Source organism: Mya arenaria, chromosome 3 (assembly GCF_026914265.1).
Source record: "Mya arenaria isolate MELC-2E11 chromosome 3, ASM2691426v1".
Classification (NCBI taxonomy): Eukaryota; Metazoa; Mollusca; class Bivalvia; order Myida; family Myidae; genus Mya; species Mya arenaria.
In genome coordinates, this window is record NC_069124.1 from 39,127,833 (window position 1) to 39,154,707 (window position 26,875).

The 26,875-nt window shown below is 43.1% G+C and overlaps 1 protein-coding gene across 1 annotated transcript in view; it reads right to left on the minus strand.

Annotated features, from left to right (window-relative positions):
• LOC128227980 (spartin-like) overlaps window positions 1-26,875 on the minus strand; it is a 72,233-nt gene that overhangs the window by 3,761 nt on the left and 41,597 nt on the right. Inside the window, exons 5-7 of the mRNA XM_052938984.1 lie at window positions 16,507-16,701; window positions 12,530-12,691; window positions 1,328-1,418 (exon numbers count right to left, since the gene is read on the minus strand). Of these exons, the coding sequence (XP_052794944.1) occupies window positions 1,328-1,418; window positions 12,530-12,691; window positions 16,507-16,701 (448 nt within the window). The remainder of the gene's footprint in view (window positions 1-1,327; window positions 1,419-12,529; window positions 12,692-16,506; window positions 16,702-26,875) is intronic.

The following is a 26,875-nucleotide window of genomic DNA, read 5'->3' on the forward strand; positions in this document are numbered from 1 at the left end:
ATTAGGCAAAGTTCATGGATTGGAAATGAAAAGTAGGTAGAATATTCCTTTATTAACATGTAATATGGCTGCAGAGTAATGGACTGTTATGAACGTTGGATATAAGTTTGAGTTTGTTTGGAATTACTAGTTTAGTATTTGAAATAAAAGTTTTGTATATAGAGTAACATTTGTAATAGTTTCTATGAATTTGAATGATTTTAAAGTGAAAGTTCAGATATGTCTAAATTGATAACAGTAAATAGTGGAAAATGACATTTTAAGGTACCTGTTGATCATGTTCACTGTGTGTTATTTTCAAGCTCATAGGAGCTTCATGTTGGTGATTATTGATTATAACCTATCATAATCGATTATAATGGAAGTTAATGGAAGTAAATCATCATAAAATACATATATTTATTATCATGTGTTCAGTCATACATGTATGAACATAATCCGACCAATCACTACCATGAAATGGTTTCGGACAAGATTTTTGTAAGATTTGACCTAATTTTTTATCACATGTGACCAAGTTTTCTAATTTTTTATCACATGTGACCCAGTTTTAAACATGTCAGAGTTCATCAAGGAAAACATTCGGATCAAGTTTCATGAAAATTAGACCTTACATATTGCCTCTAATGTGTTTCAAAGATTTTTCTAATATTTGACCTAGTTTTTGACCCCATGTGCCCCACTTTTACAAGCGTTCCATATTTCATCAAGGGGTACATAATGACCAAGTTTGAACATAATCCGACCAATCATTTCCATTCTGGACATAAAAAGTCTAAGATTTGACCTAGTGACCTAATTTTTTACCATATGTGACCCAGTTTTAAATAAGTCCAAGATTTCATCAAGGAAAACATTCTGATTAAGTTTTATGAATATTTGACCATGTATAATGCCTCTAGTATGTTCCAAAGATGTTTCTAAGATTTGATCTACTGACCTAGTTTTTGACCCCATGTGACCCACTTTCATAAATGGTCCATATTTCATCAAGGGGTACATCATGACCAATTTTGAACATAACTTGATCAATCATTACCATGATATGGTTCTGGGCAAGATTTTTCTAAGATTTGTCCTAATGACCTAGTTTTTGACCCCATGTGACCCACATTTTTAAGTGGTCCACATTTCATCAAGGCCAATTTTGAACATAACAAGATATGGTACCGGACGGATGGAATGACGGAATGACGGACAGACAAAGCCAAAACAATATCCCCCTCCTGAAACCTTTGGTTCGGCGGGGGATAATAAACTATGAGGTCCTAAAAATACGAGTCAGTGATGGGTGCAAAAACCTGGCTAAAGCCATACCAATACTTACTTGTGAGTGACAACTTGAACTGTTTCATTTGCTAAACTCTTTCCCAAAGCTTTGGCTGCCTGCTCTAAGCCCATATAGACAGTCCCAAACCCTGAAATCCGAAAAATCAAGATACTACATTGTTGCTAGATATGTTCATAGCTTATTTGTAGGCTCCCCAGCAGTGTCCCATAGAAAAGTACGAATAAAATAGAAGCTTTTATGACAAATAGTAGGAGAAAGTAGTTTTTTTGTGACAAATGTAGAAATATCAGGAACTTTTTTTAATCAATTTAAGATCATTTACAACAATTTTCTATCCAAACAAACATTTGGTAATGTCATAAATACCTATTTCATCAAACCTGTGATGCAACTAAGCCCTGAACAACAGTTTCAAGTTGTTAAAAAGTTTTATGTTTATAGCCATCAGGTGGGCAATGTTTTAATTGACAACAAAATATACAAATAAAAAATGGAAATGATAGGCTTTAACAAAAGAAGCCAAAAAAGGACTTTTTCAAAAAATAGGAAAAAGGTAGGAACACTGGAAAAGGTCAGCATGCCATATTCTACTTTTTAAGGAAAACAAGAGCGCTGCAAGCCAGTTCAAACACTCCTCTGTTTCCTCATTTAATCAAGGCATAACTCAAGTATTTGGACAAGACTAATGGGATTGAAAAAAACATGTAATTAACATTAAATTAATGCATGTGTTTACCAAGTTTCTTACTAATATTTTGTTTGGTCATTACTGGTGGTAAATATCTGCCAAAATTAAAAAAATTGTATAATGAAAAATAAAACTAGGCTATGGCATAACCTTAACTTTATATCGCCTTGCACCTTGAGTAACAATCAAACACTTCCTTACCGAGCTGTTGTGAGGCAGCCTACTCCAGTATGTTGTCTATGTAATAGGGTGTTGGGTGAGGGGATGGTTGTGGTGGTGCTGCTGGGGGCTAGGGGATGTTTGATCCCAATTAACCAGATAGAGGATTGAGGTGCTCGCAGGGGTGAGGGGATGTTTGATCCAACTAACCAGGTACAGGATGGCTGTGCTGGCAGGGGTGAGGGGATGTTTGATCCAACTAACCAGGTACAGGATGGCTGTGCTGGCAGGGGTGAGGGGATGTTTGATCCAACTAACCAGGTACAGGATGGCTGTGCTGGCAGGGGTGAGGGAATGTTTGATCCAACTAACCAGGTACAGGATGGCTATGCTGGCAGGGGTGAGGGGATGTTTGATCCAACTAACCAGGTACAGGATGTCTGTGCTGGCAGGGGTGTTGGGGTTTTTGATCCCAACTAACCACCAGGTACAGGATGGCTGTGCTGGTGGGGGCTAGGGGATGTTTGATCCCAACTAACCAGGTACAGGATGGCTGTGCTGGCAGGGGTGTTAGGGTGTTTGATCCCAACTAACCAGGTAGAGGATTGAGGTGCTGGCAGGGGTGAGGGGGTGTTGATCCCAACTAACCAGGTAGAGGATTGCTGTGCTGGCAGGGGTGAGGGGATGTTTGATCCCAACTAACCAGGTAGAGGATTGCTGTGCTGGCAGGGGTGAGGGGATGTTTGATCCCAACTAACCAGGTAGAGGATTGCTGTGCTGGCAGGGGTGAGGGGGTGTTTGATCCCAACTAACCAGGCAGAGGATTGCTGTGCTGGCAGGGGTGAGGGGATGTTTGATCCCAACTAACCAGGTAGAGGATGGCTGTGCTGGCAGGGGTGAGGGGATGTTTGATCCCAACTAACCAGGTAGAGGATTGAGGTGCTGGCAGGGGTGAGGGGATGTTTGATCCCAACTAACCAGGTAGAGGATGGCTGTGCTGGCAGGGGTGAGGGGGTGTTTGATCCCAACTAACCAGGTAGAGGATTGCTGTGCTGGCAGGGGTGAGGGGATGTTTGATCCCAACTAACCAGGTAGAGGATTGAGGTGCTGGCAGGGGTGAGGGGATGTTTGATCCCAACTAACCAGGTAGAGGATTGCTGTGCTGGCAGGGGTGAGGGGATGTTTGATCCCAACTAACCAGGTAGAGGATGGCTGTGCTGGCAGGGGTGAGGGGGTGTTTGATCCCAACTAACCAGGTAGAGGATGGCTGTGCTGGCAGGGGTGAGGGGATGTTTGATCCCAACTAACCAGGTAGAGGATTGAGGTGCTGGCAGGGGTGAGGGGATGTTTGATCCCAACTAACCAGGTAGAGGATTGCTGTGCTGGCAGGGGTGAGGGGGTGTTTTTCCCAACTAACCAGGTAGAGGATTGAGGTGCTGGCAGGGGTGAGGGGATGTTTGATCCAACTAACCAGGTAGAGGATTGCTGTGCTGACAGGGGTGAGGGGATGTTTGATCCCAACTAACCAGGTAGAGGATTGCGGTGCTGGCAGGGGTGAGGGGGTGTTTGATCCCAACTAACCAGGTAGAGGATGGCTGTGCTGGCAGGAGTGAGGGGATGTTTGATCCCAACTAACCAGGTAGAGGATGGCTGTGCTGGCAGGGGTGAGGGGGTGTTTGATACCAACTAACCAGGTAGAGGATTGCTGTGCTGGCAGGGGTGAGGGGATGTTTGATCCCAACTAACCAGGTAGAGGATTGAGGTGCTGGCAGGGGTGAGGGGATGTTTGATCCCTAGAGGATTGCTGTGCTGGCAGGGGTGAGGGGATGTTTGATCCCAACTAACCAGGTACAGGATGGCTGTGCTGGCAGGGGTGAGGGGATGTTTGATCCAACTAACCAGGTAGAGGATTGCTGTGCTGGCAGGGGTGAGGGGATGTTTGATCCCAACTAACCAGGTAGAGGATTGCTGTGCTGGCAGGGGTGAGGGGATGTTTGATCCAACTAACCAGGTAGAGGATTGCTGTGCTGGCAGGGGTGAGGGGATGTTTGATCCCAACTAACCAGGTAGAGGATTGCTGTGCTGGCAGGGGTGAGGGGGTGTTTGATCCCAACTAACCAGGTAGAGGATTGAGGTGCTGGCAGGGGTGAGGGGATGTTTGATCCCAACTAACCAGGTAGAGGATTGAGGTGCTGGCAGGGGTGAGGGGATGTTTGATCCCAACTAACCAGGTAGAGGATTGCTGTGCTGGCAGGGGTGAGGGGGTGTTTGATCCCAACTAACCAGGTAGAGGATGGCTGTGCTGGCAGGGGTGAGGGGGTGTTTGATCCCAACTAACCAGGTAGAGGATTGCTGTGCTGGCAGGGGTGAGGGGATGTTTGATCCCAACTAACCAGGTAGAGGATTGCTGTGCTGGCAGGGGTGAGGGGATGTTTGATCCCAACTAACCAGGTAGAGGATTGCTGTGCTGGCAGGGGTGAGGGGATGTTTGATCCCAACTAACCAGGTACAGGATGGCTGTGCTGGCAGGGGTGAGGGGGTGTTTGATCCCAACTAACCAGGTAGAGGATTGCTGTGCTGGCAGGGGTGAGGGGATGTTTGATCCCAACTAACCAGGTAGAGGATTGAGGTGCTGGCAGGGGTGAGGGGATGTTTGATCCCAACTAACCAGGTAGAGGATTGCTGTGCTGGCAGGGGTAAGGGGGTGTTTGATCCCAACTAACCAGGTAGAGGATTGAGGTGCTGGCAGGGGTGAGGGGATGTTTGATCCAACTAACCAGGTAGAGGATTGCTGTGCTGGCAGGGGTGAGGGGATGTTTGATCCCAACTAACCAGGTAGAGGATTGCTGTGCTGGCAGGGGTGAGGGGATGTTTGATCCCAACTAACCAGGTACAGGATGGCTGTGCTGGCAGGGGTGAGGGGGTGTTTGATCCCAACTAACCAGGTAGAGGATTGAGGTGCTGGCAGGGGTGAGGGGATGTTTGATCCCAACTAACCAGGTAGAGGATGGCTGTGCTGGCAGGGGTGAGGGGGTGTTTGATCCCAACTAACCAGGTAGAGGATTGAGGTGCTGGCAGGGGTGAGGGGATGTTTGATCCCAACTAACCAGGTAGAGGATTGAGGTGCTGGCAGGGGTGAGGGGGTGTTTGATCCCAACTAACCAGGTAGAGGATTGCTGTGCTGGCAGGGGTGAGGGGGTGTTTGATCCCAACTAACCAGGTAGAGGATGGCTGTGCTGGCAGGGGTGAGGGGGTGTTTGATCCCAACTAACCAGGTAGAGGATGGCGGTGCTGGCAGGGGTGAGGGGATGTTTGATCCCAACTAACCAGGTAGAGGATTGAGGTGCTGGCAGGGGTGAGGGGATGTTTGATCCCAACTAACCAGGTAGGGGATTGCTGTGCTGGCAGGGGTGAGGGGATGTTTGATCCCAACTAACCAGGTACAGGATGGCTGTGCTGGCAGGGGTGAGGGGATGTTTGATCCCAACTAACCAGGTACAGGATGGCTGTGCTGGCAGGGGTGAGGGGATGTTTGATCCCAACTAACCAGGTACAGGATGGCTGTGCTGGCAGGGGTGAGGGGATGTTTGATCCCAACTAACCAGGTAGAGGATTCAGGTGCTGGCAGGGGTGAGGGGATGTTTGATCCCAACTAACCAGGTAGAGGATTCAGGTGCTGGCAGGGGTGAGGGGATGTTTGATCCCAACTAACCAGGTAGAGGATGGCTGTGCTGGCAGGGGTGAGGGGATGTTTGATCCCAACTAACCAGGTAGAGAATTGCTGTGCTGGCAGGGGTGAGGGGATGTTTGATCCCAACTAACCAGGTAGAGGATTGCTGTGCTGGCAGGGGTGAGGGGATGTTTGATCCCAACTAACCAGGTAGAGGATGGCTGTGCTGGCAGGGGTGAGGGGATGTTTGATCCCAACTAACCAGGTAGAGGATGGCTGTGCTGGCAGGGGTGTTAGGGTGTTTGATCCCAACTAACCTGGTAGAGAATTGAGGTGCTGGCAGGGGTGAGGGGATGTTTGATCCCAACTAACCAGGTAGAGGATTGCTGTGCTGGCAGGGGTGAGGGGGTGTTTGATCCCAACTAACCAGGTAGAGGATTGCTGTGCTGGCAGGGGTGAGGGGATGTTTGATCCAACTAACCAGGTAGAGGATTGCTGTGCTGGCAGGGGTGAGGGGATGTTTGATCCCAACTAACCAGGTAGAGGATTGCTGTGCTGGCAGGGGTGAGGGGGTGTTTGATCCCAACTAACCAGGTAGAGGATTGCTGTGCTGGCAGGGGTGAGGGGGTGTTTGATCCCAACTAACCAGGTAGAGGATGGCTGTGCTGGCAGGGGTGAGGGGATGTTCGATCCCAACTAACCAGGTAGAGGATTGCTGTGCTGGCAGGGGTGAGGGGATGTTTGATCCAACTAACCAGGTAGAGGATTGCTGTGCTGGCAGGGGTGAGGGGATGTTTGATCCCAACTAACCAGGTAGAGGATTGCTGTGCTGGCAGGGGTGAGGGGATGTTTGATCCCAACTAACCAGGTAGAGGATTGCTGTGCTGGCAGGGGTGAGGGGATGTTTGATCCAACTAACCAGGTAGAGGATTGCTGTGCTGGCAGGGGTGAGGGGATGTTTGATCCAACTAACCAGGTAGAGGATTGCTGTGCTGGCAGGGGTGAGGGGATGTTTGATCCCAACTAACCAGGTAGAGGATTGCTGTGCTGGCAGGGGTGAGGGGATGTTTGATCCCAACTAACCAGGTAGAGGATTGCTGTGCTGGCAGGGGTGAGGGGATGTTTGATCCAACTAACCAGGTAGAGGATTGCTGTGCTGGCAGGGGTGAGGGGATGTTTGATCCAACTAACCAGGTAGAGGATTGAGGTGCTGGCAGGGGTGAGGGGATGTTTGATCCAACTAACCAGGTAGAGGATTGAGGTGCTGGCAGGGGTGAGGGGATGTTTGATCCCAACTAACCAGGTAGAGGATGGCTGTGCTGGCAGGGGTGAGGGGATGTTTGATCCCAACTAACCAGGTAGAGGATTGCTGTGCTGGCAGGGGTGAGGGGATGTTTGATCCAACTAACCAGGTAGAGGATTGCTGTGCTGGCAGGGGTGAGGGGGTGTTTGATCCCAACTAACCAGGTAGAGGATTGCTGTGCTGGCAGGGGTGAGGGGATGTTTGATCCAACTAACCAGGTAGAGGATTGAGGTGCTGGCAGGGGTGAGGGGGTGTTTGATCCCAACTAACCAGGTAGAGGATTGCTGTGCTGGCAGGGGTGAGGGGGTGTTTGATCCCAACTAACCAGGTAGAGGATTGCTGTGCTGGCAGGGGTGAGGGGGTGTTTGATCCCAACTAACCAGGTAGAGGATTGCTGTGCTGGCAGGGGTGAGGGGATGTTTGATCCCAACTAACCAGGTAGAGGATTGCTGTGCTGGCAGGGGTGAGGGGATGTTTGATCCAACTAACCAGGTAGAGGATTGCTGTGCTGGCAGGGGTGAGGGGATGTTTGATCCCAACTAACCAGGTAGAGGATTGCTGTGCTGGCAATGGTGAGGGGATGTTTGATCCCAACTAACCAGGTAGAGGATTGCTGTGCTGGCAGGAGTGAGGGGATGTTTGATCCAACTAACCAGGTAGAAGATTGCTGTGCTGGCAGGGGTGAGGGGATGTTTGATCCCAACTAACCAGGTACAGGATGGCTGTGCTGGCAGGGGTGAGGGGGTGTTTGATCCCAACTAACCAGGTAGAGGATTGCTGTGCTGGCAGGGGTGAGGGGATGTTTGATCCCAACTAACCAGGTAGAGGATTGAGGTGCTGGCAGGGGTGAGGGGATGTTTGATCCCAACTAACCAGGTAGAGGATTGCTGTGCTGGCAGGGGTGAGGGGGTGTTTGATCCCAACTAACCAGGTAGAGGATTGAGGTGCTGGCAGGGGTGAGGGGATGTTTGATCCAACTAACCAGGTAGAGGATTGCTGTGCTGGCAGGGGTGAGGGGATGTTTGATCCCAACTAACCAGGTAGAGGATTGCTGTGCTGGCAGGGGTGAGGGGATGTTTGATCCCAACTAACCAGGTACAGGATGGCTGTGCTGGCAGGGGTGAGGGGGTGTTTGATCCCAACTAACCAGGTAGAGGATTGAGGTGCTGGCAGGGGTGAGGGGATGTTTGATCCCAACTAACCAGGTAGAGGATGGCTGTGCTGGCAGGGGTGAGGGGGTGTTTGATCCCAACTAACCAGGTAGAGGATTGAGGTGCTGGCAGGGGTGAGGGGATGTTTGATCCCAACTAACCAGGTAGAGGATTGAGGTGCTGGCAGGGGTGAGGGGATGTTTGATCCCAACTAACCAGGTAGAGGATGGCTGTGCTGGCAGGGGTGAGGGGGTGTTTGATCCCAACTAACCAGGTAGAGGATGGCTGTGCTGGCAGGGGTGAGGGGGTGTTTGATCCCAACTAACCAGGTAGAGGATTGAGGTGCTGGCAGGGGTGAGGGGATGTTTGATCCCAACTAACCAGGTAGAGGATTGAGGTGCTGGCAGGGGTGAGGGGATGTTTGATCCCAACTAACCAGGTAGAGGATTGAGGTGCTGGCAGGGGTGAGGGGATGTTTGATCCCAACTAACCAGGTAGAGGATGGCTGTGCTGGCAGGGGTGAGGGGATGTTTGATCCCAACTAACCAGGTAGAGAATTGCTGTGCTGGCAGGGGTGAGGGGATGTTTGATCCCAACTAACCAGGTAGAGGATTCAGGTGCTGGCAGGGGTGAGGGGATGTTTGATCCCAACTAACCAGGTAGAGGATGGCTGTGCTGGCAGGGGTGAGGGGATGTTTGATCCCAACTAACCAGGTAGAGGATGGCTGTGCTGGCAGGGGTGAGGGGATGTTTGATCCCAACTAACCAGGTAGAGGATGGCTGTGCTGGCAGGGGTGAGGGGATGTTTGATCCCAACTAACCAGGTAGAGGATTGCTGTGCTGGCAGGGGTGAGGGGGTGTTTGATCCCAACTAACCAGGTAGAGGATTGCTGTGCTGGCAGGGGTGAGGGGATGTTTGATCCCAACTAACCAGGTAGAGGATTGAGGTGCTGGCAGGGGTGAGGGGATGTTTGATCCCAACTAACCAGGTAGAGGATTGCTGTGCTGGCAGGGGTGAGGGGGTGTTTGATCCCAACTAACCAGGTAGAGGATGGCTGTGCTGGCAGGGGTGAGGGGGTGTTTGATCCCAACTAACCAGGTAGAGGATGGCTGTGCTGGCAGGGGTGAGGGGATGTTTGATCCCAACTAACCAGGTAGAGGATTGCTGTGCTGGCAGGGGTGAGGGGATGTTTGATCCAACTAACCAGGTAGAGGATTGCTGTGCTGGCAGGGGTGAGGGGATGTTTGATCCCAACTAACCAGGTAGAGGATTGCTGTGCTGGCAGGGGTGAGGGGATGTTTGATCCCAACTAACCAGGTAGAGGATTGCTGTGCTGGCAGGGGTGAGGGGATGTTTGATCCAACTAACCAGGTAGAGGATTGCTGTGCTGGCAGGGGTGAGGGGATGTTTGATCCAACTAACCAGGTAGAGGATTGAGGTGCTGGCAGGGGTGAGGGGATGTTTGATCCAACTAACCAGGTAGAGGATTGAGGTGCTGGCAGGGGTGAGGGGGTGTTTGATCCCAACTAACCAGGTAGAGGATTGAGGTGCTGGCAGGGATGAGGGGATGTTTGATCCCAACTAACCAGGTAGAGGATTGCTGTGCTGGCAGGGGTGTTAGGGTGTTTGATCCCAACTAACCTGGTAGAGAATTGAGGTGCTGGCAGGGGTGAGGGGATGTTTGATCCCAACTAACCAGGTAGAGGATGGCTGTGCTGGCACGGGTGAGGGGGTGTTTGATCCCAACTAACCAGGTAGAGGATTGAGGTGCTGGCAGGGGTGAGGGGGTGTTTGATCCCAACTAACCAGGTAGAGGATTGAGGTGCTGGCAGGGGTGAGGGGGTGTTTGATCCAACTAACCAGGTAGAGGATTGCTGTGCTGGCAGGGGTGAGGGGGTGTTTGATCCCAACTAACCAGGTAGAGGATTGAGGTGCTGGCAGGGGTGAGGGGGTGTTCGATCCCAACTAACCAGGTAGAGGATTGAGGTGCTGGCAGGGGTGAGGGGATGTTTGATCCAACTAACCAGGTAGAGGATTGCTGTGCTGGCAGGGGTGAGGGGATGTTTGATCCCAACTAACCAGGTAGAGGATTGAGGTGCTGGCAGGGGTGAGGGGGTGTTTGATCCCAACTAACCAGGTAGAGGATTGAGGTGCTGGCAGGGGTGAGGGGATGTTTGATCCAACTAACCAGGTAGAGGATTGCTGTGCTGGCAGGGGTGAGGGGGTGTTTGATCCCAACTAACCAGGTAGAGGATTGAGGTGCTGGCAGGGGTGAGGGGGTGTTTGATCCCAACTAACCAGGTAGAGGATTGAGGTGCTGGCAGGGGTGAGGGGATGTTTGATCCAACTAACCAGGTAGAGGATTGCTGTGCTGGCAGGGGTGAGGGGGTGTTTGATCCCAACTAACCAGGTAGAGGATTGAGGTGCTGGCAGGGGTGAGGGGGTGTTTGATCCCAACTAACCAGGTAGAGGATTGAGGTGCTGGCAGGGGTGAGGGGATGTTTGATCCCAACTAACCAGGTAGAGGATTGCTGTGCTGGCAGGGGTGTTAGGGTGTTTGATCCCAACTAACCTGGTAGAGAATTGCTGTGCTGGCAGGGGTGAGGGGATGTTTGATCCCAACTAACCAGGTAGAGGATGGCTGTGCTGGCAGGGGTGTTAGGGGATGTTTGATCCCAACTTACTAGGTAGAGGATTGCTGTGCTGGCAGGGGTGAGGTGATGTTTGATCCCAACTAACCAGGTAGAGGATTGCTGTGCTGGCAGGGGTGTTAGGGTGTTTGATCCCAACTAACCAGGTAGAGGATTGAGGTGCTCGCACGGGTGAGGGGATGTTTGATCCAACTAACCAGGTAGAGGATGGTGGTGCTGGCAGGGGTGAGGGGATGTTTGATCCCAACTAACCAGGTAGAGGATTGCTGTGCTGGCAGGGGTGAGGGGGTGTTTGATCCCAACTAACCAGGTAGAGGATTGAGGTGCTGGCAGGGGTGAGGGGATGTTTGATCCCAACTTACCAGGTAGAGGATTGCTGTGCTGGCAGGGGTGTTAGGGTGGTTGATCCCAACTTACCTGGTAGAGAATTGAGGTGCTGGCAGGGGTGAGGGGATGTTTGATCCCAACTAACCAGGTAGAGGATGGCTGTGCTGGCAGGGGTGTTAGGGGATGTTTGATCCCAACTTACCAGGGAGAGGATTGCTGTGCTGGCAGGGGTGAGGTGATGTTTGATCCCAACTAACCAGGTAGAGGATTGCTGTGCTGGCAGGGGTGTTAGGGTGTTTGATCCGAACTAACCAGGTAGAGGATTGAGGTGCTCGCACGGGTGAGGGGATGTTTGATCCAACTAACCAGGTAGAGGATGGTGGTGCTGGCAGGGGTGAGGGGATGCTTGATCCCAACTAACCAGGAACAGGATGGCTGTGCTGGCAGGGGTGAGGGGATGTTTGATCCAACTAACCAGGTACAGGATGGCTGTGCTGGCAGGGGTGTTAAGGTGTTTGATCCCAACTAACCAGGTAGAGGATGGTGGTGCTGGTTGGGGTGCAGGGATGTTTGATCCAAGCTTACCAGACAGAGGATGGTGATGCTGGTGGAGGTGAGGGGATGTTTGATCCAAGAATACCAGGTACAGGATTGAGGTGCTTGCCGGGTTGAGGGGGATGTTTGATCCAACTAACCAGGTAGAGGATGGCTGTGCTGGCGGCGCTGAGGGGTTGTTTGATCCAACTAACCAGGTAGAGGATGGTGGTTCTGGCAGGGGTGAGGGGATGTTTGATCCCAACTAACCAGGTAGAGGATGGTGGTTCTGGCAGGGGTAAGGGCATGTTTGATGCAACTAGCCAGGTAGAGGATAGTGGTGCCGACTGGTGTTAGGGGGATGTTTGATCCCAGCTTACCAGGTAGAGGATGGCTGTGCTGATGGGGGCTAGGGCATGTTTGTTCCAAGCTTACCAGATGGAGAATTGAGGTGTTGGGGTGTATGTTTGATTAAACTTACCAGTTAGAGGATGGCTGTGCTGGGGGGGATGAGGGCGATGTTTGATCCCCACTAACCAGGTAAACAACAGCTGTGCTGGCAGGGGTGAAGGTAAGTTTGATCCAACTAACCAGGAAGATGATGGCTTTTCTGGCGGGGTGAGGGAATGTTTAATTTCAGCTTACCAGGTAGATGATGATTGTGGTGGCGGGGTGAGGGAATATTTGATCCCAGCTTACTAGGTTGAGGGTTGATGTGCTAGCAGGTTTGAGGGCTTGTTTGATCCCAACTTACCATGCAATCCGGAGGCAGCAACCTCCAGCACACTGTCAATGGTCGACTTCCCCTCCTTCTTTTCCTCCTTTAAAGATTTGGGCATGTATTTCCCTCCCTGACGACGAATGTGAGGGGCAGCTTCTTTTGCAAGATACATTGTTGCTTGACCCAGCTTAGTTACTGGTAAAATAAGATAATCATACTTATGCTTAATGACTGTAATATTAAGCATGGTGACATTCCATGAACAATCCAGAACAATTAAAGAATTTCTGAAAGAATGATCCTTCCAAAGCACAAGATACACCAACAGTTTTGAAACATAAATCTGAGTTTGATTGAAACTTTCATTGAGAGAAATGGAAAGTGAAAAACTGTCATCCCCCTTGCATCGGATTAAGCAGTATTCTGTTTTCATAAATGACTTAAATAAATTTATTCCATGATCTTAAAGGAACATCAAATCAATAATTGCTTTAAGAACAGAACATGCACAAATAATTATCAAAATTACCATAAAATCAATGATAACAAGAGCTGTCAAAGAGATAGCACGCTTGACTATTCCGCTGCTTTTAAGAAAAGAATTGCAAAGTTTTAGTGAAACATACATGGATCACTGTAAAATAAGATTAAATGCAAATTTCCAAGTCAAATAATAAAGGGGCAAAACTTGTATTATATGCAAAATAGAGTTATCATACTTGATTGTTTGAAGTTTCAATGCAATACATCAAGTAGTTGCTGAGTTATTGACATACACGTGCTTACATGCAAAACCTTAACCATAATTGCTAAGTCGAATGATAAAGGGGCAAAATTTATATCATATGAGTTATCTAACTTGATTAATTAAGAAGGTTGAATGGTTGGGAGCACATGTATGAAGTTTCTATGCAATACATGATGTATTTGCTGAAATATTGACTTAAGTGTGGTCACATGCAAAACCTTAATCAGACTTTCTAAGTAGAATAATTAAGGGCCATTATTTGTAAAACACAGTAATCTAACTTGGTTTTTCAAGTAGGTTGGATGGTTGAATACCGTTGTATAAAGTCTCAATGCAATACATCAAGTAGTTGCTGAGATATTAACCTATGTGTAAAACCTTAACCAGAATTTCTATGTTGAATAATAAAGGGAAATTATTTGCATTATATGCATGATAGAGTAATCTAACTTGATTAATTAAGTACGGTAAATGACTGGTTATAAGACGATAGGGGTTATAAGACGCAGGCAAAAATATCAGTGAAAAACTCGAGTTAAAAACTTTTAATCTATGTTTTGGGTTTTAGGCCGCATAGAAAAAATGTTAAAATCGTCTGCCAATATCGGCTACTATGTTTGTTGACAGTGACAAAAAAATTTTTTTTCGTGAAAATGGCGATGGTCATTTTAAACCATACAATACTAATACAAAGCAAAATATTCTTTCTGACGGTGTATCATAAACGATAACCTGTCGAGAATGAAAAGTTTTGTAAAGCAAAAACCTTATATTGTACATGTTTGTTCTCAAATGTCGACACCTACAGGAAAGTATAAAGAATGTGGCAAAGTGCGAAAAAACAAGACTATTATCGCAACAGTTTGTACTATTGGTATGAGAAGAGCGGTCACAGACAGCTATATCCCCCGCCTCATGGGGTATTTTTTGTAACGAAAGCCAATCAATGGTAAGGGTAGTTTCTCAGGAACATAAGAAATGCGTAAAATAAACAAGGGCAATAAGGTCAAATCGCCAAAGCCCGACAAAATGCGCTGGGTCACTATATAGTCATCAATCTGTGAAAGTATGATAGAAATCGCATGAAAAACGTAAGAGGATTGGCGAAGAAACTAATTTTAAATGTAAAATAAAGAAAGAAGCAATAATTCTTTCAAAAATGTCTGAATCCCGAAAGCCCAACAATACGCGCTGCGTCACTATACAGTCATCAATCTGTGAAAGTTTGGTAGAAATCGCATGGAAAACGTAAGAGGATTTGCGAAGAAACCAATTTTAAATGTAACATAAAGAAATAAGCAATAACTCTTTCAAAAATGTCCGAATCCCGAATGCCCGACAATATGCGCTGCGTCACTATATAGTCATCAATCTTTGAAACAATATGCCCTGCTTCACTTTATGATCATCAATCTGTGAAAGTTTGGTAGAAATCACATGAGAAATGTAAGAGGAGATGCAAAGAAATGAATGTGGGACGGACGGACGGACGGACGCACGCACAGACGCACGGAATCGCGCCTACCATTACTATATCCCCTCGCCTTTTCAAGGCGGGGGATAATAAACAGCTTTAAGGCAGTGCGAATTTTTCGCATCTTACCACTGACAAAAAATATTTTGACAGTGCACAGCTATCATAGCTTTCACAGATTGATGATCATAAAGTGAAGCAGCGCATATTGTCGGGCTTTCCGGATTCGACCATTTTTGAAAGAGTTATTACCCTTTGCTTGTTTTACATTTAAAATTGGTTTCTTCGCAATTCCTCTTACGTTTTTCATGCGATTTCTACCAAACTTTCACAGATTGATGATCATTAAGTGAAGCAGCGCATATTGTCGGGCTTTCCGGATTCGCATCATCTCAATCAAGTTTATACGGGTTAAAATGGCAGTTGAAGATCGGGATGCTTAATGCTTTTTTATATGCATGTTTAATTATTGTTTTATACAAAAAACACTGAATAATTTTATTCGTACAATAAAGCAAATTTAAAATAATAAACATTTTACGATACACCGCATCCCGATCTTCAACTACCATTTTAACCCGTATAAACTTGATTGAGATGATGCGAGTGACATCCCTTTCTACATAAATCTAAACAATCTAGTTTTTCCACCATTTATTTCTCTGTAGTTTTGGCTTCCATAACTTTAATGTAGATATGTTTTTGATGTTTACTACACATTAACACGTCCCAAAAGGTAATTTATAACGTATTCACTGAAGTTCTTTAGCTAATTTCTCTGAAGAGCTAATTTCAGCCTGAAATCAACCTCAGAAAAAATGTCAAAAGCATGTTACTGTTTGTAAGACGCAGGCATTTTTTTACATCAAAATCTGAGGGAAAAAGGTGTGTCTTATAACCAGTCATTTATTGTATGTTGGATAGTTGGGAACACATGTCTTAAGTTTCAATGCAATACATGTTGTATTTGCTAAGATATTGACTTAAGTGTGGTTTCATGCAAAACTTTAACCAGAATTTCTAAGTCGAAAAATAAAGGACCATAATTAGCATTATATGCAAAATAGAGTTATCTTACTTGGTTATACAAGTAGGCCAGGTTGAGTAGTGTTATATAAAGTCTCAAAACAATACATCAAGTAGTTGCTGAGATATTAACCTATGAGTGCTTACATGCAAAACCTTAACCAGTATTTCTAAGTCGAATAATAAATGGCAATAGTTTGCATTATATTCAAGATAGAGTTATCTAACTTGATGAATTAAGTAAGTTGGATAGTTGGGAACACTTGTCTAAAGTTTCAATGCAACACGTGATGTATTAACTGAGATATTGACTGAAATGTGGTTACATGCAAATAATAAAGGTCCATAATTTTCATTTTATGTAAAATAGAGTTATCTTACTTGGTTATTCAAGTAGGTTGGATGGTTGAGTACCATTGTATAAAGTCTCAATGCAATACATCAAGTAGTTGCTGAGATATTAACCTATGTGTGCTTACATGCAAAACCGTAACCAGAATTTCTAAGTCAAATAATAAAGGCCCAAATAAGTGTTATCTAACCTGATTAATTAAGTAGGCTGGATAGTTGGGAATACATATCTAAAATTTCAATGCAATACATGATGCATTTGCTGAGATAATGACTTAAAGGTGCTTACATACAAAACCTTAACCAAGGTGTGACACCGACGCCTGGGTGAGTAATATAGCTCTCCTTATTCTTCGAACAGTCGAGCTAAAAATGTAAATAAGAAAAAAACAAGCACAATACCCACTTTACCTAAGTAAGAGCTGACCTGGACAGCAGCATGTGAGCCCTTCCTCACATACTGAATCCCTGTCTGTACCCGCGGGTCAATGGGGCGAGGGCTCTGCTCAGGCCTTAAACGGGCCCGCAGTTTTGATGAACCTGCGCTGATCAACTCGCTCGCCTTTTCAGCACCCTTACCCATACCCCAGGAGATGTACTCGGCAGCTGAAATGCAAATAAACACTTAAGTTTGCACAAAACAATGGTAACATTTTAACATTACATATAACTTGCAAAAATGCTGCATTACCTAGCTTTCCAAGATGAATCAAATGACAGACTAAAACACTTATCCGACCTATATATCTGTGCCTGTAACAATTCCCTACATATTCTGCATTAAACAAGCTGTCTTGTGCTACAAGCTTCTGTAATTTACCATAACAAACATAGTTTTCATAATGAAAATTACACAAAAACACTCAGTAAGAGATTTAATGTTGTTGATTGACCAGTCTTGTTCATTGAGTCATTAAATAGAAACATTTTATTTAAATGTTTAAATTCTCAGACAGAAATTAATATACAGTTATTATTAGAAAATGCCTGAATTTGTATTAAGTTACACAGAGCTCAATCTAACAACAGATTTCTTGGAAGTCAAAATGAAAGTAAAGCTCTGATTATTTTTTAATTTACACTATTTTTTATGTGTTGTCACAGTCTCTCAGGTCTTTGCTTGAATGCCAAAATATTTACAGCGATTTTCTATTGTCACATAGGGTTGAAATACTGTGTTGTCTGGTCCTTTCATTCACATTTGAATTGGTATCCTTCTTAAGTACAATCAACATTTATTTTTCCTTTATGGTATATTTTAACAATTTTAACAACCGTTCAGTCATAAAATTCCCTGACTGTCCTAATAAAATTCTCACTTTTTATTCAATCACCTAAATACTCAGTGATATTAAAATAAGACATGTAATAGTCAGGTTAACAAAAAGTTAAATATTTTTTATGGAAATAATAAATATTTCTATGGATATAATAAATGTATTTTTATTAAAATTTATTAATGTTGTTTAGGTGTTACCGAGCAGTTTGAACAATAACAATAACAACACTCACTCACTCACTCACTCACTCACTCACTCACTCACTCACTCACTCACTCACTCACTCACTCACTCACTCACTCACTCACTCACTCACTCACTCACTCACTCACTCACTCACGCACGCACGCACGCACGCACGCACGCACGCACGCACGCACGCACGCACGCACGCACGCACGCACGCACCCAACCACCCACCCAAAAACATTGTAAACTAACCAAACTGCTCAGTCTCAAGTTTTCAAGTTACTGTTTTGGAACTTTAAACAAATGTTCGACATTTTAACATTTCGATCCATCCCCCGGTGGGGGATATTAAAAAAATGCAATTTATCAAAGGGTTGAATTTTATTAGCATGTTTACAGTAAAATCTGTTATAATGCCCTTCCTGTCCTGAAGCTTAATTGGATTATCAACTGATGGTGTGTAATAACAACGCTAAATCAGCTCCATTAGGCACATGTGCTGCATTGTTTTGATTAACACTGACAGAAATTCATCCACAGAAATTACGTAACAAGTGTCAATTAGACTGGACATATGAAAGGTGGCACATGCGCCAAAGCGCTACATGGCGATGATGAAAATCCCCTGGTATGTGACCCAAATCACCTAGAATTCTGAGCAAAATCCCCTGGGTAGCCTTTGAAAAATATGGCATGTATGTTTATCCTTCATTAAATTGCCTAAATCGGCTTCACATAGTTGTTTGGAACCATCACACAATGAGGTTACATAACTCCATAATACAAGTTATGGCCCCTGATTGACTAAGGAACTAAGGTTAAAGTTTTAGGGCAGGTTAAAGTTTAAAGGCAAGTTGGGATTTTAATAAACAAGAGGGCCATAATGGCCCTAAATCGCTCACCTGAGTAAAAGAGTTTAACCTTGGTAATCAATATAGCTTGATATTTGTTCTCAAAGAATATTGAAAAACATACTGGTCAAACATGTTGCCTGGATTATCACTGACAGGACTTCTCACAGTTGCCTGCACACTGACAGGACTTGGTGATTGACTGCACACTGACAGGACTTGGTTCAGTTGCCTGCACACTGACAGGACTTGATGATTGACTGCACACTGACCCAATTTGATTCTCATACCTGCACACTGACAGGACTTTGTTCAGTTGCCTGCACACTGAGAGGACTTGATAATTGACTGCACACTGATAGGACTTTGTTCAATTGCCTGCACACTGACAGGACTTCGTTCAATTGCTTTCAAACTGACAAAACTGAGATTGTAGCTTAGAATAATCTACATGAAGTTTAGAATAATCTACATGAAGTTCAATGGAAAAGTCTGATTATTAAATTTTATCATTAAGTTAAAATGAAATTTCTTCTACAGAATAAAGTGTATAATAATCATTTGAATCTATGAACCTAAAAAACACACAATAATAACCTTAGAAGTGACTATGGTGAAGACTTAATAAAATTTAAAATCTATTCCCTTGTTACTATAAATAGAAAGTAGTGCAATCTCCAACAAAAAGGGAGACCATATAGCAAGACTTGCTGTCCTTGCTTCAAGAGTAAACTTTACATAACTATCAGATTTTAACAAAATGTACTTATTATGAACTTGTAACCCACTGGGTGAGGCCAATTTTTCTCCAGGGGCATAATTTGAATAAACATGGAAGATAACTAACAGACAATGTTACACACCAAATATTTACGCACTAGGCCTCATAGTATTTGCCAAAAAAAGTTTTGTAGTTTTTCCTTGAGTTCTGCATGAAATTCATTTCTATGAACAATTTTGAAAAAGCACCAACCAAGAATCATTCCTATGCAGTTTCATTAAAATTGTCGAAGCGGTTAAGGAGAAGATAATGATTATAACCAATTGTTGACACTTTTCCTTTAGGTTGCCATGGCAACCAGAGTTCTGCATGGAATTCATTTCTTTTAACAATTTTGAAAAAGCACCAACCAATTAATATTCCTGTGCAGTTTCATTAAAATTGTCCAAGGGGTTTAGGAGAAGATAAAGATTATAACCAATTGTTGACAGTTTTCTTTAGGTTGCCATGGCAACCAGAGTTCTGCATGGAATTCATTTCTTTTAACAATTTTGAAAAAGCACCAACCAAGGATCATTCCTATAAAGTTTCATTAAAATTGTCCAAGGGGTTTAGGAGAAGATACTGATGATTATAACCAATTGTTGACAATTTTCCTTTAGGTTGCCATGGCAACCAGAATTATGCATGGAATTCATTTCTTTGAACAATTTTGAAAAAGTCCCAACCAAGGATCATTCCTATGAAGTTTCATCAAAATTGTCCAAGCGGTTGAGGAGAAGATGATGATTATAACCAATTGTTGACAGTTTTCCTTAGGGTTGCCATATAGCAACCAGAGTTCTGCATGGAATTTATTTCTTTTAACAATTTTGAAAAAGCACCAACCAAGGATCATTCCTATAAAGTTTCATCAAAATTGTCCAAGGGGTTTAGGAGAAGATAATGATTATAACCAATTGTTGACAATTTTCCTTTAGGTTGCCATGGCAACCAGAGTTCTGCATGGAATTCATTTCTTTTAACAATTTTGAAAAAGTCCCAACCAAGGATCATTCCAATGAAGTTTCATCAAAATTGTCCAAGCGGTTGAGGAGAAGATGATGATTATAACCAATTGTTGACAGTTTTCCTTAGGGTTGCCATGGCAACCAGAGTTCTGTATGGAATTTATTTCTTTTAACAATTTTGAAAAAGCACCAACCAAGGATCATTCCTATAAAGTTTCATTCAAATTGTCCAAGGGGTTTAGGAGATGATACTGATGATTATAACCAATTGTTGACAATTTTCCTTTAGGTTGCCATGGCAACCAGAATTATGCATGGAATTCATTTCTTTGAACAATTTTGAAAAAGTCCCAAACAAGGATCATTCCTATGAAGTTTCATCAAAATTGTCCAAGCGGTTGAGGAGAAGATGATTATAACCAATTGTTGACAATTTTCCTTTAGGTTGCCATGGCAACCAGAGTTCTGCATAGAATTCATTTCTTTTAACAATTTTGAAAGTCCCAACCAAGGATCATTCCTATGAAGTTTTATCAAAATTGTCCAAGGGGTTTAGGAGAAGATAATGATTATAACCAATTGTTGACAATTTTCCTTTAGGTTGCCAAGGCAACCAGAGTTCTGCATGGAATTCATTTCTTTTAACAATTTTGAAAAAGCACCAACCAAGGATCATTCCTATAAAGTTTCATTTAAATTGTCCAAGGGGTTTAGGAGAAGATACTGATGATTATAACCAATTGTTGACAATTTTCCTTTAGGTTGCCATGGCAACCAGAATTATGCATGGAATTCATTTCTTTGAACAATTTTGAAAAAGTCCCAACCAAGGATCATTCCTATGAAGTTTCATCAAAATTGTCCAAGCGGTTGAGGAGAAGATGATTATAACCAATTGTTGACAGTTTTCCTTAGGGTTGCCATATATGGCAACCAGAGTTCTGCATGGAATTTATTTCTTTTAACAATTTTGAAAAAGCACCAACCAAGGATCATTCCTATAAAGTTTCATCAAAATTGTCCAAGGGGTTTAGGAGAAGATAATGATTACAACCAATTGTTGACAATTTTTCTTTAGGTTGCCAAGGCAACCAGAGTTCTGCATGGAATTCATTTCTTTTAACAATTTTGAAAAAGTCCCAACCAAGGATCATTCCTATGAAGTTTCATCAAAATTGTCCAAGCGGTTGAGGAGAAGATGATGATTATAACCAATTGTTGACAGTTTTCCTTAGGGTTGCCATGGCAACCAGAGTTCTGCATGGAATTTATTTCTTTTAACAATTTTGAAAAAGCACCAACCAAGGATCATTCCTATAAAGTTTCATTAAAATTGTCCAAGGGGTTTAGGAGAAGATACTGATGATTATAACCAATTGTTGACAATTTTCCTTTAGGTTGCCATGGCAACCAGAATTATGCATGGAATTCATTTCTTTGAACAATTTTGAAAAAGTCCCAACCAAGGATCATTCCTATGAAGTTTCATCAAAATTGTCCAAGCGGTTGAGGAGAAGATGATGATTATAACCAATTGTTGACAGTTTTCCTTAGGGTTGCCATATGGCAACCAGAGTTCTGCATTGAATTTATTTCTTTTAACAATTTTGAAAAAGCACCAACCAAGGATCATTCCTATAAAGTTTCATTCAAATTGTCCAAGGGGTTTAGGAGAAGATACTGATGATTATAACCAATTGTTGACAATTTTCCTTTAGGTTGCCATGGCAACCAGAATTATGCATGGAATTCATTTCTTTGAACAATTTTGAAAAAGTCCTAACCAAGGATCATTCCTATGAAGTTTCATCAAAATTGTCCAAGCGGTTGAGGAGAAGATGATTATAACCAATTGTTGACAATTTTCCTTTAGGTTGCCATGGCAACCAGAGTTCTGCATGGAATTCATTTCTTTTAACAATTTTGAAAAAGCACCAACCAAGGATCATTCCTATGAAGTTTTATCAAAATTGTCCAAGGGGTTTAGGAGAAGATAATGATTATAACCAATTGTTGACAATTTTCCTTTAGGTTGCCATGGCAACCAGAATTATGCATGGAATTCATTTCTTTGAACAATTTTGAAAAAGTCCCAACCAAGGATCATTCCTATGAAGTTTCATCAAAATTGTCCAAGCGGTTGAGGAGAAGATGATGATTATAACCAATTGTTGACAGTTTTCCTTAGGGTTGCCATATAGCAACCAGAGTTCTGCATGGAATTTATTTCTTTTAACAATTTTGAAAAAGCACCAACCAAGGATCATTCCTATAAAGTTTCATCAAAATTGTCCAAGGGGTTTAGGAGAAGATAATGATTATAACCAATTGTTGACAATTTTCCTTTAGGTTGCCATGGCAACCAGAGTTCTGCATGGAATTCATTTCTTTTAACAATTTTGAAAAAGTCCCAACCAAGGATCATTCCAATGAAGTTTCATCAAAATTGTCCAAGCGGTTGAGGAGAAGATGATGATTATAACCAATTGTTGACAGTTTTCCTTAGGGTTGCCATGGCAACCAGAGTTCTGCATGGAATTTATTTCTTTTAACAATTTTGAAAAAGCACCAACCAAGGATCATTCCTATAAAGTTTCATTCAAATTGTCCAAGGGGTTTAGGAGATGATACTGATTATTATAACCAATTGTTGACAATTTTCCTTTAGGTTGCCATGGCAACCAGAATTATGCATGGAATTCATTTCTTTGAACAATTTTGAAAAAGTCCCAAACAAGGATCATTCCTATGAAGTTTCATCAAAATTGTCCAAGCGGTTGAGGAGAAGATGATTATAACCAATTGTTGACAATTTTCCTTTAGGTTGCCATGGCAACCAGAGTTCTGCATGGAATTCATTTCTTTTAACAATTTTGAAAGTCCCAACCAAGGATCATTCCTATGAAGTTTTATCAAAATTGTCCAAGGGGTTTAGGAGAAGATAATGATTATAACCAATTGTTGACAATTTTCCTTTAGGTTGCCAAGGCAACCAGAGTTCTGCATGGAATTTATTTCTTTTAACAATTTTGAAAAAGCACCAACCAAGGATCATTCCTATAAAGTTTCATTTAAATTGTCCAAGGGGTTTAGGAGAAGATACTGATGATTATAACCAATTGTTGACAATTTTCCTTTAGGTTGCCATGGCAACCAGAATTATGCATGGAATTCATTTCTTTGAACAATTTTGAAAAAGTCCCAACCAAGGATCATTCCTATGAAGTTTCATCAAAATTGTCCAAGCGGTTGAGGAGAAGATGATGATTATAACCAATTGTTGACAGTTTTCCTTAGGGTTGCCATATGGCAACCAGAGTTCTGCATGGAATTTATTTCTTTTAACAATTTTGAAAAAGCACCAACCAAGGACCATTCCTATAAAGTTTCATCAAAATTGTCCAAGGGGTTTAGGAGAAGATAATGAATATAACCAATTGTTGACAATTTTCCTTTAGGTTGCCATGGCAACCAGAGTTCTGCATGGAATTCATTTCTTTTAACAATTTTGAAAAAGTCCCAACCAAGGATCATTCCTATGAAGTTTTATCAAAATTGTCCAAGGGGTTTAGGAGAAGATAATGAATATAACCAATTGTTGACAATTTTCCTTTAGGTTGTCAAGGCAACCAGAGTTCTGCATGGAATTCATTTCTTTTAACAATTTTGAAAAAGTACCAACCAAGGATCATTCCTATGAAAGGCCAGAAGAGCTTATGCGATGGTTATGTGTATGTAGTATGTGCCTCCATGCCTCTGTAAACAATTGCTTGTGATACAGTCTTCAGTTTTGATCTCAATGAAACTTGTACAGTATCTAGATATCCATTAGAGCTCGCTTCCTTTTGAAAACCAGCCATATCCGCCTATGCATGCCTAGATTATGGGCCTTGATAGTATAAAACTAGAAATGTGTCCATAGGACACGGATGCCCCCACTTCGATTTTTTGTCACAGAAAATAAGCCATAATGATTATTCAGGATAATCTCAAGTCATTTTTTTTGCAAATAAAGGGCCGTAACTCCTAAATGACAAAAGCGATTTCCATGGCTATCGAACTTGATCAAGATATTATGGTCACAATCATGTATGTAAAGTTTGGTGAGGATTGGACACATACTTTTCAAGAATTAGATTGGAAACATATATTTTTGAAGTATTTTTGGCAAAAAAGGGCCGTAACTCCTAAATGACTAAAGCGATTTCCATGACTATCGAACTTGATCAAGATATTATGGTCACAAACATGTGTTTAAAGTTTGGTGAGGATTGGACAAACAGTTTTCAAGAATTAGATCGGAAACAATCTTCGGGACGTACGTACGTACAGACAGACAGACGTACGTACGGACAAGGGCAACCCTATATGCCGCCACTTTGTGGGGGCATAAAAATGCTATTGTGTAAACAATTGCTTGTGAACACGATACAGTCTTCAGTAAAAATATACTCATTTATCCCCTGCAAACAACATCATGATTGCTTATCGGAAACAGCCGACTTTTGGCGATGTTATGTGACGTCAATATCAGTATGCCGGACCCGTACAAAATTTTCCGGACATGTCCAGCGGACCGGCACATTTCCGGAAGACTGATTGACTGCCCTTAATTTTGTTATTAATGCAATACAGCATTGTTCAGTGTTAACAATTGGTATGTCGAGTTTGTAAGATTCAATATGCTAAGATTGATAATTTTCTTTATTTTATAAGTGCCTGACAAATGTTTTTGATCCTTTGCTTTGATCATTACATTATTTCTGGTAAACTTTGATCCCTTGATCTGGGTGTTCTGATTGGCTGACATTCATTTGCTATGCTTACTGGCAATGTTAAAATAATAATTGACATTGACAATCATGCAGCCCCAGTATCAGATTTAGGGATAACTGATTATGCAAACTCAACTAGAGCTGTCACAGGAGTGACGAATACCCCCAAATGCCGCCTGGACACAGGAATGGCAAACCATTCCTTTGAAAAGAGGCCATAACTCCAAGGTTTCTGCACACTGCATCTTCTTTTATCATGCATGTATTGTTTTATTTAAATCTGTTGAGTAATTTAGAAGTTACACTGCTGACAAGAAAAACTAGCCTTTCATGAGTTTTCATCCGGAAACCGTTTTTCTATTTTTAGTAACAGTGACCTTGACCTTGGCCCCACCAGCCCCAATATCGAACTTGACCTGTATCTTCTGATGTTACACCTGTGTACCAAAAATTGTTCAAATCTGTCAAGCCTTTCATGATTTATCGTCCGGAAACCGTTTTTCTATTTTTAGTAACAGTGACCTTGACCTTGGCCCCACCAGCCCCATATCAAACTTGCCCTGTATCTTCTGATGTTACACCTGTGTACCATAAATTGTTCAAATCTGTCAAGCCTTCCATGATTTATCATCTGGAAACCGTTTTTCTATTTTAAATAACAGTGACCTTGACTTTGGCCCCACCAGCCCCAATATCGAACTTGACCTGTATCTTCTGATGTTACACCTGTGTACCAAAAATTGTTCAAATCTGTCTAGCCTTTCATGAGTTATCGTCCGGAAACCGTTTTTCTATTTTTAGTAACAGTGACCTTGGCCTTGGCCCCACCAGCCCCAATATCGAACTTGACCTGTATCTTCTGATGTTACACCTGTGTACCAAAAATTGTTCAAATCTGTCAAGCCTTTCATGATTTATCGTCCGGAAACCGTTTTTCTATTATTAGTAACAGTGACCTTGACCTTGGCCCCACCAGCCCCAATATCGAACTTGACCTATATCTTCTGATGTTACACCTGTGTACCAAACTGTATCTTCTGATGTTACACCTGTGTACCAAAAAGTGTTTAAATCTGTCTAGCCTTTCATGAGTTATCGTCCGGAAACTGTTTTTCTATTTTTAGTTACAGTGACCTTGACCTTGGCCCCACCAGCCCCAATATTGAACTTGACCTGTATCTTCTGATGTTACACCTGTGTACCAAAAATTGTTCAAATCTGTCAAGCCTTTCATGAGTTATCGCCTGGAAACCGTTTTTCTATTTTTAGTAACAGTGACCTTGACCTTGGCCCCACCAGCCCCAATATCGAACTTGACCTGTATCTTCTGATGTTACACCTGTGTACCAAAAATTGTTCAAATCTGTCAAGCCTTTCATGATTTATCGTCCGGAAACCGTTTTTCTATTATTAGTAACAGTGACCTTGACCTTGGCCCCACCAGCCCCAATATCGAACTTGACCTATATCTTCTGATGTTACACCTGTGTACCAAACTGTATCTTCTGATGTTACACCTGTGTACCAAAAAGTGTTCAAATCTGTCAAGCCTTTCATGAGTTATCGTCCGGAAACCGTTTTTCTATTTTTAGTTACAGTGACCTTGACCCCACCAGCCCCAATATTGAACTTGACCTGTATCTTCTGATGTTACACCTGTGTACCAAAAATTGTTCAAATCTGTCTAGCCTTTCATGAGTTATCGCCTGGAAACCGTTTTCCTATTTTTAGTAACAGTGACCTTGACCCCACCAGCCCCAATATCGAACTTGACCTGTATCTTCTGATGTTACACCTGTGTACCAAAAATTGTCCAAATCTGTCAAGCCTTTCATGAGTTATCGTCCGGAAACCGTTTTTCTATTTTTAGTAACAGTGACCTTGACCTTGGCCCCACCAGCCCCAATATCAAACTTGACCGGTATCTTCTGATGTTACACCTGTGTACCAAAAC